The sequence below is a fragment of the Lemur catta genome, chromosome 6, assembly GCF_020740605.2.
Source record: "Lemur catta isolate mLemCat1 chromosome 6, mLemCat1.pri, whole genome shotgun sequence".
Classification (NCBI taxonomy): Eukaryota; Metazoa; Chordata; class Mammalia; order Primates; family Lemuridae; genus Lemur; species Lemur catta.
In genome coordinates, this window is record NC_059133.1 from 19,829,795 (window position 1) to 19,844,808 (window position 15,014).

General features: G+C 43.0%; 1 protein-coding gene across 4 annotated transcripts in view; it reads right to left on the bottom strand.

Moving 5' to 3' along the window:
• The window catches only part of SLC17A8 (solute carrier family 17 member 8), a 54,002-nt gene that overhangs the window by 25,432 nt on the left and 13,556 nt on the right, over nt 1-15,014 (bottom strand). For all 4 annotated transcript variants that reach the window (XM_045553146.1, XM_045553143.1, XM_045553144.1 and 1 more), the window contains one exon: nt 6,471-6,723. In XM_045553146.1, coding sequence (XP_045409102.1) covers nt 6,471-6,584 — 114 coding nt within the window. In that variant the 5' untranslated portion in view covers nt 6,585-6,723. The remainder of the gene's footprint in view (nt 1-6,470; nt 6,724-15,014) is intronic.

Below are 15,014 nucleotides of genomic sequence, written 5' to 3' on the forward strand. Positions count from 1 at the left end.
CCCAGTGTGGACTCAATACACGCGAGCAGCCATTGTTGTTATAATGATGATGACAACGGCAACAACATTCCTTCCACAACTGTTAGGCCATTGAAAATGTGATTCTCTAGGGCTGGAGTCCCATTTCTCATTTTCTTCCCCAGGTGAAGTAACACATTCTTTTCAGACTCATTGTAAATGTCCCTTCTTCTGGGAAAGCATCCCGACTACCCCAAATTGAACTGGTTACTCTTTCCTGGGTTTGTCCCATAGACCTCTGTCCTTACAGCCACTGTACCCACACTATGCTGCCCTCAAACTAGCCATTCACATGTCCATTCCCCACACAGGGGGGCAAGAAACTAAGATAGCATCCACGTCCTATTGACTTATAGTCTTAGTAATGACAACAAATGCCTGGGAACATAGAAGGTATAAGTAAATATTTGCCGAATGAATGAACAGCTCTGTAAAGCACTGATATCAAAATGCAAGTATGGAGTAAGAGGGTTCCTAATTATCAACATACTTTGTTTTATACATTTCCATTGCGGTTTATTTTCCTGTCACAAGTTGTTACACATTTATGTGCTCATTTATTCAACATTCACCTAGTGCCTCCTGAATGCCAGGTTAGGTACAAGGTAGTGTAAATACAAACTCAACAAGAATCACCTTTGCCTTCTAGGAGATCACAGACCAAGTAACATTGGCCTGTACGCTCCTCTGTATTTCTCATTGCACAGATTAGGAAGTTGAAGCTCAAGAGTAAAAAGGAATAAACGATCTAATTCAAATCAGTTCACCAGATTTGTGTTTTGTGCCTATTAGGTGCTATCCACTGTTCTGGGCACTGCGGACACAGCAGTGAACACCCATAGTCATTCCTGCCTTTATGAAGATGCCAGTGGAGTTAGTAAATAATTAAACAAGGACCTCTGAGCGAGATGGCAACTGGAGATGAGGAAAAAAATATATAGCAGAGAAGGGGATGTGAAGTTTTGGTGGAAGTGAGGTGGGATAAAATTTTAGGTAGAATGTCCAGTAAAAGCTTCACTGAGAAGGTAATTCTTGAGTAAAGACCTGAAGGAAGGAAGGGAGCCAGTCATGCGGTTATCTGAGAGGAGAGTTTTCCAGGCAGAAAAACAGCAAGTGCAAAGGCCCTGAGGTAGGGATGTGCCTTGTGCACTAGAGGAACAGCAGGATGTCATATAGCTGGAGAGCAAGGAACAAGCAGGAGGAGAACAGGAGTAAAGTAAGGGAGGCTCAAATGATGAAGGGCTCTTTAAGTCATCATAAGGACCTTGGCTTTTACTCAGAGTGAGGTGGAAGATTTGAGCAGGAGTGACAAAATTTCGTTAAGGTACTTTCTATATATTTCCCCCTTTAATCTTCAAAATACCTAGAGATAATTATTTTTAGTTTTTTGGGTCTTTTTTTTCACAAATGAGGAAACTGAGGCTTAGAGAGATTAATTGACTTGCCCAAGGTCATAGAACTAGTTGCAAGAAGAGGGGAGAGCAAACCTCTCATCTGCCTGATGCCAAAACACTAGATTCTTTCCACTGCTTGTAGAGACTTGATTTTCTCTCTAGAGAGAGATTAGACCTCTTTGCCCTGAGCCACAGACTGACCTAAGCATCCAAGGCAGGGGGAGAACTGGACCCTTTATCTACATGCTAGTTAATCCAGCTGAGGATCGCCAATCACATTGTCCCTTTGTCATGCCTTTCTCTCTGAGGGGATGGGGCTTCTGTTGTTCTCTGAAAGAAATGACACCTGAGGCAGGGCACGTAGGCCTGCTGAGAGCTGGCTTTCACCATCAGTTGATGGACTAAGGACCTGAATAGACATTTCTCCAAAGACAAACGAATGGCCAACCGCTGTATGAAGATGCTCAAGTTCACTAACCATCAGGGAAATACAAACCCAAACCACAATGAGATACTCCCTCACACCTGCTATGATGGCCATTATAAAAAATAAATAAATAAAAAGACAAGTATTGGTTAGAACGTGGAGAAATTGGAACCCTTATATAGTGTTGGTGGAAATGCAGAATGGTGCAACCACTATGGAAAGGAGTGAGGGGGTTCCTCAAAAAATTAAAAATAGAACTACTTTATGATTTAGCAATCCCATTTCTGGGTATTTATCAAAAAGAATTGAGAGCAAAATCTCAAAGAGATATTAGCACTCCCATGTTCATTGAAGCACTATTCACAATAACCAAGATATGGAAACAACCTGACTGTCCAACGACAGATGAATAGACAAAGAAAATGTGATATATACATACAATGGAATACTCTTCAGTCTTTAAGAGGAAGGAAATTCTGTAGTATGTAACAACTTGGAAGAACCTAGAGGATATTATGCTCAGTGAAAAAACCCAGTCACGGAAAGACAAATACTGCATGATTCCACCTACATGGAAGTATCTAAAATAGTTGAACTTGTAGAATTAAAGAGCGCAATGGTGGTTGTCAGGGGCTGGTGGGAGGGGAAATGGGAGTTATTCATTAATGGGCATAAAGTCAAGCTGGGTGAATAAGCTTTGGAAATCTGCTGTGCAACATTGTACTCACAGTCAATAATAAATCTATTATACACTTAAAATTTTATTAAGAGGGTGGCTCTCATGTTAAGCTTTCTTATCATAATAAAATTTTTAAAAATTAAAAATAAAGCAAAAAAAAATAAACCCTAAGGGCCACATCTATGAACCATTACTATAATTAGCCAAGCACTGTGTCAGGTTTTGTAATAAGCCAAAAAATGGCCCCAAAAGATACCCACAGCAAATCCCTGGAACCTGTAAATGCTATTTGATTTGGAAAACATGTCTTTGCAGATGTGAAAAAGTCAAGGCTCTTGATTGGAGATAGCCCAGATCATCTAGGCGGGCCCTAAATCCAATGACAAGTGTCCTTAAACGAGAAAGGATATGAGCTATTTGAGACACGAGAGGAGACACGCAGAGGGAAGACGGCCACATGAAGGTGGAGGCAGAGATTAGAGTGACGCTGTCACCAAGGAGCTCCTGGGGCCACCAGAAGGTGAAAGAGTCAAGGAAAGATGCCCTGCTCGAGCCTTCAGAGGGAGCAAGGCCCTGCTGACACCTTGATTGTGGAATTCTGGTCTCCACAACTGTGAGAGAATAAATGTCTGTTGTTTTAAGCCATCAAGTTTGTGGTAAGTTGTTCTGGTAGCCTTAGGAAACTAATATAAGTACTTGATATAGAATAAATTATCTCATTTGATCTTCAAAGCAGTCCTTTTATTCCCATTTTACAATAAGGGCACTGAGGGTTAGCAAAGAATTGCTAGAAATGCCGCTTCCTGTCTCCCTGCTCACACTTCTCTCTCAGGGGATCCCAGCTTCCCCTCCATGGGACTCTCCCCTGCTGAGCACCGCAGCTCACAGGACCCCTGAAGAGACAGGGCCAAGCCATGGGCTAGACTCACCCAGTCACCGTGTCCCTCCCTCCCTCTCTCTCTCTCACACACACACACAGCAACCCTCACTCAGAGGATCTAGTTAGACAACAGTGGGTATTGAACTGAAACAAGTCCATGGAGCCTTGCAGTCTGGGCCAGGTGCATGGCTCCCTGGCGAGGCAAAGGCTCAAGGAACTCCAGCTTTGGAGGGCAGCGAGAAGCCATGGAGAACGAAAGAAAAGGAAAGAAAGCAGTCCACGGAGAGACTGGGGAAAATGGAGCCGACTCAGAGAAAAGCAGATGAAAGACCCTGTGGGGCGAGCAGGCCGGAGACCTTAGCAAAGGATTTTCTAGTTCTCATGAGGCAAAAAGCTCCACTCCGCACTTCCTGGCAGGGCCTCTGCTCCCACCTGGGAAAGAATCACATAAAGACACCTTTCCGTCCCCGCAGTGGAGTACAGCCTGTGTCCCCCTGTCCAGAGCACAGGCTGCACAAACATACAACACAGACCTGCTTGCTGCACTTCACTCTCGTGAGATCCTCCTACAGCCCTGCAATAATCCCCGTTTAACCTAAGCTGTTTTCGCTGTATTTCTCTTCTTTGCAACCAGCAATCCCTGACCAGGACATAAGGTCCCAGAGCTAATTAATGGCAGAATCAAGTTGAAAACCAGGTCTGGCCAGTTCCAACACCCCATCCGCTTAACCCTCTAGGGCCCATGATCCAGGGGAAGCACTTTCAACTTTTCCTGAGGGTAAAGGGAAAAAAAGGCAAGGTTTCTCAAACTTCAGTCAGTTTTTTTTTTGCTTCCCACCTGCCACACACTGTTCTCAGTGCCTCACATGTTTTAACTCATAACTATTAAACAAAAAAATGATTATTCACATATAAGCTAAAATCTCACCCTTCGGACCATGTGTAGAACATAGGCCACATATTCGAAAGACCTACCTATGCATCCTGCTTTCTCCTCTACCTTTTGAAAATGAGCATATAATGATATTTCAGTGCAAAATATCTAGTTTTTCCTCATAAAACAAGAACCCAAACAAACAAAAATACCAGCTATTCAGAGCCTTTCTTAATACAATTAGTGAAATCTGTGTCATCAGGTTGAACATGCTCAGCTGATACCTAAGCTTTGTTGTATTTGAACAAGGGAGAAATGGCCGGCTATAAATTGGAGTTGCGCTAGAGCTCCTGAAATGCTACTAAACTCCTACTCTCGAGGCCAGAGAAAATGATATAAAGCATATTTTAGATCTTAATCTGTGTCTCTAAGACTCCAGAAGGCAATACCATAGAAACTAGAAAGCACACACTAGTATTGTTCCTTGGGTTTATCAAAACGTCTTTTCCATATACCTCAAAGCAGACTCTATTGACCTAGTCCTATCTTTTCTGGCAACAAACAAATGGAAAACAGCATCTCATTTTGATCTGGGCCACAGCAGACAAGTTTTAATTAGCTGGCCTTGCTCACAAAAGGCTGAAAGAATGCATGTGATACACATCTGAAACCTTGCTAATATACATCAGTCTTTATTTTTAAAATGCATGATATGCATCTCCATCTCTATCCTCCCCTTACCCCAAGAAAAGACAGGATATCCTTTTAGGACAGATTCTGCTGTGGCGTCAGAAAGAGACTAGTTAGAAGGATCTCCAAGGTGCTATTTTCCACTGGCAGAATAATCTTAGTTAAAAAAAAAAAAAATTAGACTTCAGGCCAGCTAAAGACTTCTTTGTAATGGATTGAAATCAAATTTTCCCAAACCAGGGCTCGGTAGGGGACTGTTCTCAGTGATGCTAATAGATGTGGCGTGAAACAGAGCATTCTGTGATCAAGTCAGCCCAAGAAATAATGCACACCACGTCTCCCTCCCAGAGCATCTCACGGGCTCCTCATCATGCAACACCTTCTTCATAGCATGGCCTGCAGAGCGGTGATTTCCCAGACACCAGTTTGGGAAACTCTGATCCAAAGGTTTCTTCAAACAGAGGCGAGGACAGGGAACTATTAATATTAGATGCCTCTTCGCAAATGAATGATTTATGCACGAGTCATTTCAGTGTGTGTTCAATTCAATGAAACAGGTATTTCTGGAGTGTCCACTGGGCATACAGTTTTGCTTGTCTTTTTCCCCCCATAACCTCATTACTTTTCTAAGTCTACCATATAAAAAACAAAAAAAGAGATTTTATGTTTCCAGTGGTTCCTAAAACAATACTATTTAAGTCACATCAGAGCATGCTTGCTTATAACTATAACAGCCTCTGAACTGAGCCTGCGGCCTCCACTCTCATCTCACTTTAATCTGGACCCTTCCAGTTGGGCAGTGATCATTCTAGAGTGCAGATTTGATCACCTCTCTGCTTAAAGTCTTTCCCGGACACCCTCTGTGGTTTCCCAGGCCTTGTATGATCCAGCCCCTGTTTATTTTGCTGCATCCAGTTCCCAACCTGGAGTCTGTGGATGGAATCCTGTGGCCCTGTAAACTTGGACAGGAAAAATTTACATCTTTATTTTCACTAACTTAACTGAAATTTAGCATTTTCTGCAATTATAAATGTAGTCAACAGGCCACAGAAGTACCATGAGTACCTGTGACTCTGTCACTGGAGGAAATTTCTCTTTCCCTTTACTTTCTTTCACATATGATGTTCCTTTTTCTTCAAATATTCTTCTTCCCACCCCACCAAAACTCTCTTTGTCTGGTCCAGCCATCACTATCTCTGGAAAGTTTTTCACAATATCAAAGTCTGGGCTAAGCCCTCTCCTGAATGAGCCCAAGCATCCTGTACACCCCCAGCATAGCACCTACAACCCCAAACTACTGTCACTTACTTGTCTCCATGAGGACAAAGGCCCAGACTAGGTTGTTCACTGTTTCATCCCCATCACTTTGCACAGTGCCTGGCATATAGTAGCCACTCGGTATTTTTGTCACATCACTGGATGAATTGCAGTGCTTTCTTCCATGTAGCAAAGTGTTAATATTTACGCAGCTGCAGTCAAAAAAGCTCCCACCATAGATTGATACCAACCTGAATTTCCGGTTTCCCATCAATATATACAGTGCTGTTGTTGACCATTTCTACGATGGCAACTCCAAGATTGCACCGAATCCCAAAGGAAATGCAGAATCCCAGGCCACTCATGATGGCAATGATGTAGCGCTTGGGGAGGCCACAGCAGCGGCAGTCACAAAGCGGGGGGCTTGGCCTGGATGATTGCACCGGCCTGCCTTCTTCATTCAGCTCAATGTTATCTTCTTCCTCATTGGTCCCATCAATTTTTCTACATTGGAAAAAGAATGGGCAGACAATAAAAGCCAAGATTAGGGAAAAAAGAAAGTGTACTAGACAAAAAGAAAAAAAGTACCCAGAAAAAAAAAAAGGAAAACTCGAAAGTGAAAAATGAATGAAGCTTATATTTTTAAAATTATTATCATTATTATTACTACTATTATTAAAGTAAGTTATAATGGCTAAAACTGCTGATATCCTGGATATTGTGTGGGACTTTTATAAGCATTAAACCATTTAAATCTCATAACAATCCCATGAAGTAGAAAGTGCTATCGTGCCCCTTTATAGACGAGGAAACTAAGTCATTGGAGGTGGGATGCAAGGCCAAGTCTAAAGTTTGCATCCTTAACAATATGTTGTACTGAATTTCCCGCTGAAAGAGTATTGATAGACTTCATCCACATCATGTGACCTGGCCAACACTTGACCTTAATTTTAATGTCACTTGAAGCTTGCTAAAAAGATATACAGGAGAAAATCAGTCCATTTGCAGATTCTTTTCTTTGTTCCTCTTCTACTAAGCCTTAATAAAATCCTAAGTGGGGATAGGAAGATACATTTTCTAACACACACCCAGTTGGTGGTGTATCCTTTCTTCCTTAGGTGGTTCTTCGAAGCAGGTGATCCTCTGGCACTTTTTATCCAAATAATAGAATTTTCACTGACTTCGATTATGGCATGTCCATTACAATGAATTTACCCTCTTCTTTAAAAAACATACAAAAATAACAGGGCAAACGGGAACACTTTCTGTCAATTATCAAAGGAGCTGTCTGTATCGTTTCACATATCATAACCCTTTGAGGATGTTGCCATGGCCCAATTAAAGTACAAAGCTTTGCAAAAACAAGAAAAGCATACAAGTTTTCATAAATATTAAATTCAATAATAGATAGCTAGTACAACAGGTAACAGAATAGTTAGATGGAAACATGAATCCTTTGCCCACCAGTCCATACAGAAGATAATCATGACAGGTTCTTCTAACTCAAGCAAAATCAGGTTTCAAGCTACGTGTGCAGAGAAAAAAATGTGCTGGATTCAATTTAGCTCATCAGACATTTATTTATTTTTATTTTTTCCCGCCTACCCCTCTTCTCCCTTCTCATCGGACATTTATTGGATGTCTACTGTTTTAGGTACTGTGCTAAGTATTGGGGAACAATAACGAATGTGACATGTTCACTGCCCTCCTCCAGCTCTCAGGCTGGCGGGGAAGAAAGACACATACACAAGCAGCTATAATTACTGGGTGATGCAGGTTTTGTTGTAATCAAAGTGATGAGCAATGCTAAAACACAGGAAGGAGCTTTCAATTTCAACTTGTGAGCTCAGAGTGGAAGTTTAGTAAATGTATCAGAACACTGAAGTAATCAGAAGAGTACTCCAACCATCTCCCACCAACACCTGCCTGCCTGCCTGCATTTATACTGATGTATTCTGCCTTTTCATCTGCAGTTGTCCATGCTTCTCGCTGAGGCCAACCTTTCTCCCTGGACACTAGATCTCATCCCCTTTCATCTACTCATGAATATTGCTCCAGAAATCCCCACCCCATACCGCACCAATTATTTTCTCCTATTAGATCATCCCCATTGTTTACAAATATGCTTTTAACATTTAAAATAAAAATACTTTCTCCTTCAGCTGTCCTCCTATTTCTCATCTTTCTTTTCTTTTTTTTTTTTTTTGAGACAGAGTCTTGCTCTGTTTTCCAGGCTAGAGTGAGCACCGTGGCATCAGCCTAGCTCACAGCAACCTCAAACTCCTGGGCTTAAGCGATCCTACTGCCTCAGCCTCCCGAGTAGCTGGGACTACAGGCATGCGCCACCATGCCCGGCTAATTTTTTCTATATATATTTTAGTTGGCCAGATAATTTCTTTCTATTTTTAGTAGAGATGGGGTCTCGCTCTTGCTCAGGCTGGTCTCGAACTCCTGACCTCGAGCGATCCACCCGCCTCGGCCTCCCAGAGTGCTAGGATTACAGGCGTGAGCCACCACGCCCGGCCTCTCTTCTTTCTTTTTTAAGAAAAACTCTGAAATTACTGTCTTCAAGTCCTTTCCTCCCATTCTTTCCTGGTCCAGGTATCCCAAACCTGCCCACCAAAGCCACTCGTCTTAAGGCTGTCAATGTCCTCCATATAGCTCAGTCCAAGGGTCATTTTCAGTCCTCATCTGATCTAATCAACAAATTGGTCACTCTCTCTTCCTTGGCCACTTTATTTTCTTCCAGGAAATCACACTTAATTGGTTCTTCCTACTTCTCTGACCACTTCTTCTGTTCTGTCTCTTACGCTGATTCCTTATTTCCTGGACCTATAAACACTGGAATGCCCAGGACTCAGTTCTTGGATCTCTTGCTGTCTATTTATCCCCTAAGTGATCTAATCTGGTCTCTGGGCTTTAGAAATACCAGGTATATGCGGACAGATTCCAATGTTCATAACCAGAGTTATTTAGCATCTCTTTGGACACATCACAGGCATCTCAAACTTAACATATCCAAACTGAGTTCCCCTAAAAAAAAATTAATTCCTGAAGTCTTTCCTATCCCAAGTAATGACAATTTTGTTACTTTGGTGCTCTGGCAAAAATCTTGAAGCTATCCTAGATGCCTCATTTCTTCCCCAATCTATGTCTAGTCCAGGAGCCAGTATGCCTAAGTTTGAATGTTAACTCTTCCACTTACTTAGCTGTGTGACTTTGGCCTACTTACTTAACCTCTCTGGGCTTCAGTTTCTTCATCTGCAAGCTAGGAATAATAGTTATAATAATAGTTTCTTCTTCATGTGGTTGTTCTTAAGATTGCCATAAATGAATTATTATATTTAGGTCATTTAGAACCAAATTTGACACATAATATAAACTCAGTATATGTCAGCTATTTTTACTACATGAATCCTTGTAATCATTTATTGAGTCCACGCTGCTAGATGGAACATTGATGCTGCTAGCTCTGAGAATCATTTGGATGATAGGACTTTATAATCCACTGTCTCCATGAATTTCTGGCAACAAAACATATATAATTTAAGCAGCATGGAAAACTGATGCTCTAATATCGACACATTATTATGATAGTATGATTAGCATTAGCTAAAACAGGGATAATATGTAACAACCACACTAATATTTATATGAAGCAAATTCAGTTCTTTCCCTCTGCCCTTCCCATTCTCTGCAATTTCATACAATTATCTTATTCGATTATTAGCACAGCTCAGTGAGACACAGGAAATCTAACACTCCCATTTGACACAAAATATAACTGCAGTTCAGAAAGCAAGAATGGATTGGCCAAGATGTCACAGCCAGTGGAGGGTAGAGGAAGATGTGAAACCTGTTCCTTTGCCAGCAGGTCTCCTGGGCCCCTTTCACGTGCATTTCCCACCATGCCAGGCTGTGCTCTGTCTCATGACCTCCCTGATTCACTTTGTCATCTATGTCTGTTACTTTGCAGCCCTGCTCAACCAGGTAGCCCCAGTAGAGGAGAGTGTTTGAGAAAATGGACTCTGGACTGAGAGGAGCCCGATGTGCTGTCCCTCCCACTGCTGGCTCTGTGACTTTGGCTAACTTGACCACTCGAAGCCATAATATCCTTATATGAGTCTGCTAAGGACGCTATAACAAAGTACCACAGACTGGGTGGCTTAAACAATGGAAACCTATTTTCCTACAGTTCTGGAGCCAGGAATCCAAGATCAAGGGGTCAGTGGGCCTTGGTTTCTTCTGAGGCCTCTCTCCTTGGGTTGTGAATGGCTGTCTACTCCCTGTGTCTTCATATATGCTTTCTTCTACGTATCTCTGTGTCCAAATTTTTTCTTCTTAGAAGGACATCAGTCAGATTAGGACCCACTCTAAGGGTCTCTGATACTGAGAGTTATAACTTCAACATATGAATTTAGGGGGGACACAATTCAGCCCATAGCAGTCCCTATCCCTAAAATGAGCTAATTGTAATAGCTTCCTCATAGGGTTATTCAATGATTGATGCATGTAAGTAATTTAGTGCAGTGCCTGACACATAAAAGAGCTTTATATTTATAAATGGTAAACACTATTACTATTGCTAAAATTGTTACTGGTTATAAGTTTAGCATCTCTCTATCCACACAGATGCTTTAGATGAAGGGTAATAAAGACTGGTCTTTTCAGGCACCGTGGGGCTTTAAGGAGCTTAATTGAAGACAGCCCCAGCTGCTGTGCCCTGAATGTACCACAGCTCTGGCGTGAGAACAGCCGCTGCTATTCTGCCAAGGACTGAGCACAGCAGGGGTGTGAGGCTGGCCCTTTCCTGCAATAGGCAGCGCCTCTACAGGTGACTGGCTCCAGGACTCCCCACTGGCCTTGCCAGGGCTTCCTAGTCCTGTGGTGTGGCCTGAAAGTCTTCCTCCCTAACCCTTCTCCTTCCCTCTCTCCTACACAGGCAGCAGCCATCTGAACGCTCCCAGCCTCCTCCAGCTCCTTCCCCATTTTCCCTCAATAAAGCTCATAGGTAGCTAATCCTGTCTTGGTGTCTGCTTTCTTAGAGGGCCCAAACCAACACGGGCACCCTCTCTGTACATGGCCGTCATCTTAGATGTCCCGAGACTTTCCAGAGGGAGAACGTTACTGTATGGAGGATGGGAAGGAAGGGGGAGAGGATAATGAGAAAAGGGAAAATGGCCCCAAAGAAAGGAGATGTGGGCTCCCCACGAAAGGGACCTATGGCTGCCTGACCTGAAGCCAGCTCCCCAATTGGAGGCATGAGATTGGGAGCTGTGGGGACAGTCCTGGGCACTGGATCCTGGTTCTTTTTGTCCAAAGTGGCAGATGAGGCACCACTTCAAGGGACCTTGAGGTCAACAGCAAATGGAGGCACCTTGTGAGCTGTTTGTGAGTCCTTTGCACAACCTGTTTGTGGCAAAAGGGGGCACCAAAATTGACTGAAATTTAATTTCCACCAGGCAGGGGCCTCAAAGTCAGATTTGATTTGTCTTAAAGACATGAAAAGCGTGGGCCATTTCTTGCACAGCCCAGCTCAGGCCGGAAGACCACTTCACCCCGCGGGATGGATCACACCAGGCTTCCGGGCAGTTAGATCCCCTGGAGTTGATCACCAGCTCTGCCACTTACACATTAGCTAAGTGACTTTGGGCAAGTAACTTGGCCTTTCTGAATGTCACGTTTCCTCATCTGTATGATAAACACAATATTTATCTCACAGAGCTGTGGTTAAGATTAACTGAGCCTACACGACAAAGAGTAAAATATTACCACTAATAAATAAGGAGACATTGACTAAAATGTTAGGGTCTACATCATCCTTGGTGTTTCCTTAGCATTTTACACGTTGCCCTGTTAGAGCACTCATCACATTATTTTTGTCAGCAGAGTCAGTAGTGAGTCAATAGTTGCTGATTTGTATACATGAATGATCAAAGGTCTCCCTGAGCCAGGAAAAATTTCCTACTCTCTTTACTCTCGGTGCTCAGCATGGATCCAATGAATCCTTGATCAATTGAATGGAATTGGTGGATCAGACATCACTCCTTTATTATAGACAGGGGTAAGGATCTATTCATCCCTGCCAAGAAACAAGTTTTATAAAAAGAGTAGGGGAGGGGAAATTCAGTTAAGAATAAGAGAGAAAAAAAGAACTCCTTTCTTAGGAGTTGGAGGACTTTAATTATCCGTAATAGCTATTTGTCCCGTTTGGTTTTCTTTCCATGTTTGCCTGCAGTTTGTCTTTCAGATCAGAGAATCTTCATTCTTTTTAGGGTGACATCGTCATTGTTGTTTCTCCAAATATAGATCTTTGCAGTCTGAGGGCTGCTGGTCCTTTGCACACTAGGGAAGTACATACTCACTGTTCACAGACACAATCGTCCAGTAAACATCTGAGCCCCAGGGGTCTAATTGCTTAAGATACGCTAACTATCCTCTAGGCACTCACAGAACATTTACTTGCAATTCAAATGTTCCCATTAATTTCAGAGAAGGTTCTGTTTTGTTTTGTAGATAATAACATTTGGAGCACAGACTGAGCTGAACTTGCAAATAACTTTATGTGTTTTTAAAATCCATTTGCTTGCTTACTTATGGTAAATATTTGTTATGAGCCGAAATGTGTCCCCCAAAATTCATGTTGAAGTCCTAACCCCCAGAACCTCAGAATGGGACTGTATTTGGAGATAAGGTGTTTAAAGAGGTGATTTAGGTTACACGAGGCCCTTAGGGGAGGGCCCTAATCTGAGTGGTGTCCTTATAGGAAGAAATGTGCACACACAGGGAGACACCAGGCATGCGTGTGCACAGAGAAGGGCCATGTGAGAGCACAGCAAGAAGGTGATTATCTGCAAACCAAGAACAGAGACCTCAGAAGAAATCAAATGGCACCTTGATCTTGGACTTCTAGCCTCCAAAGCTTGAGAAAAGAAATTTCTGTCGTTTAAGCCACCCAGTACATGGTATTTTGTTATGGCAGCACTAGCAAACCAATACAGTATTCATGTTTGCCTCCTGAAAGGGACACATTCACCTCAGATTGTCTTTCACACAATCACTGAGCTGCTGTTCTAACGGGAAGAAGGAAGGAGACTGAAGGATACTGCTCCCTCCTACACTCCAGGCACTCTGTGAGATGGTCTTGTTTTTAATACATATTAGCTCCTTTAATCCTCAAAACAGTCTTAGGAAGAAAGATTTATCCCCATTTTACAGTTCTGGAGACTGAGACTCAGAATAGTTAAAAAATCTTGCCCAAGGATCACCCAGCTGCGGCAGGGGAAGTGAGAGCACAACCCAGATTTGACACCAGCCTGTCGCTCCCAGGGTGCCACAAGAGCTAATCGGAGAGCGCCGGACAAACCACGAGTGCTTTACCTAAGTAGACATTGTGTACAGGTTCTGGAGAAGCAATACTGAAGAAGGATTAGGAGAACACGTTCTGGGCTGGGCGTGGTGGCTCAAGCCTGTAATCCTAGCACTCTGGGAGGCTGAGGTGGGAGGATTGCTTGAGGCCAGGAGTTCGAGACCAGCCTGAGCAAGAGTGAGACCCCCCCGCCTCCATTTCTACAAAATATAGAAAAAGTTAGCTGGGTGTGGTGGCACACGCCTGTAGTCCCAGCTACTCAGGAGGCTGAGGCAGGAGGATCCCTTGAGCCCAGGAGTTTGAGGTTGCAGTGAGCTGTGATGATGCCACTGTATTCCAGCCCAGGCAACAGAGTGAGACTCTGTCTCAAAAAAAAAAAAGAGAGAGAGAGAACATGTTCTGGAGACAGATAGTCCTGGGTTCAAAGCTGACTGTGGTATTTTTTAGCAATGTGACTTTGAGCAAGTTATTTAACCTCTTTGGACCTCAGTTCCCTCACTTGTGAAAGGAAGATAGGACTATTGTGAACACTAAATGAGGCAGAGCTACAAAACCCTTAGCATAATTCCTAGGACTTGATAATCAATAAATGGTAAACCTTAAAGAAGGGAGGAGGTATTTCAAATCTGACTAGTTTAAGATTTGAAACAGGATCTCAATGGCATGATTTTCAGTGCAGGAGATTCAAAAGGTTCTCAAAATGTACCTGGTCACCCCACTCAATCAGCGTTCTCACGGTACCTATATTTGTGTAACTTTTATTAGTAAAATTAATATTTTCCTCTTCCAGGAGAGTATGAGCTCATAAAGTCAGGAACCAAGTGTCCCTAGCACCTAGCACAGTTTCACAGATTTTGAGGTGTTGCTGTTTTGTTCTAAGTAATTTTACCCTTTCCTGTGCCCTCATTTAAGCAGAGAGTCAGTGCTCCTGGCCTCAGTAGGGATGATTAGGTGGTCAGTAGAAAAAACGTCTTTAGCTTTTTTCTGGGGGGCAGGGGGTGGCGGGACAAGGTCTTGCTCTGTTGCCCCAGCTATAGTGCAGTGGTGTCATCATAGCTCACTGCAACCTCAATTTCTGGGCTCCAGAGATCTCCTGCCTCAGCCTCCTAAGTAGTTGGGACTACAGGTGCCTGCCGCCATGCCTGGCTAATTTTTCTATTTTTTTGTAGAGATGGGGTCTTGCCCTTGCTCAGGCTGGTCTCAAACTCCTGACTTCAAGCAATCCTCCCGCCTCAGCCTCCCAAAGTGCTAGGATTACAGGCGTGAGCCACTGCTCCTGGCTTCTCTGGCTTTTTTTAATGCCAAAGGCCTAAGCCACAGGTAACAAACTGACAGCCCAGTGGCTACATCTGGCCCATTGACATGTTTTGTTTATGTGGTATGAGGTGTGTATGGCTTTTGTTTTTTAAGAATTTGGATTAATTGC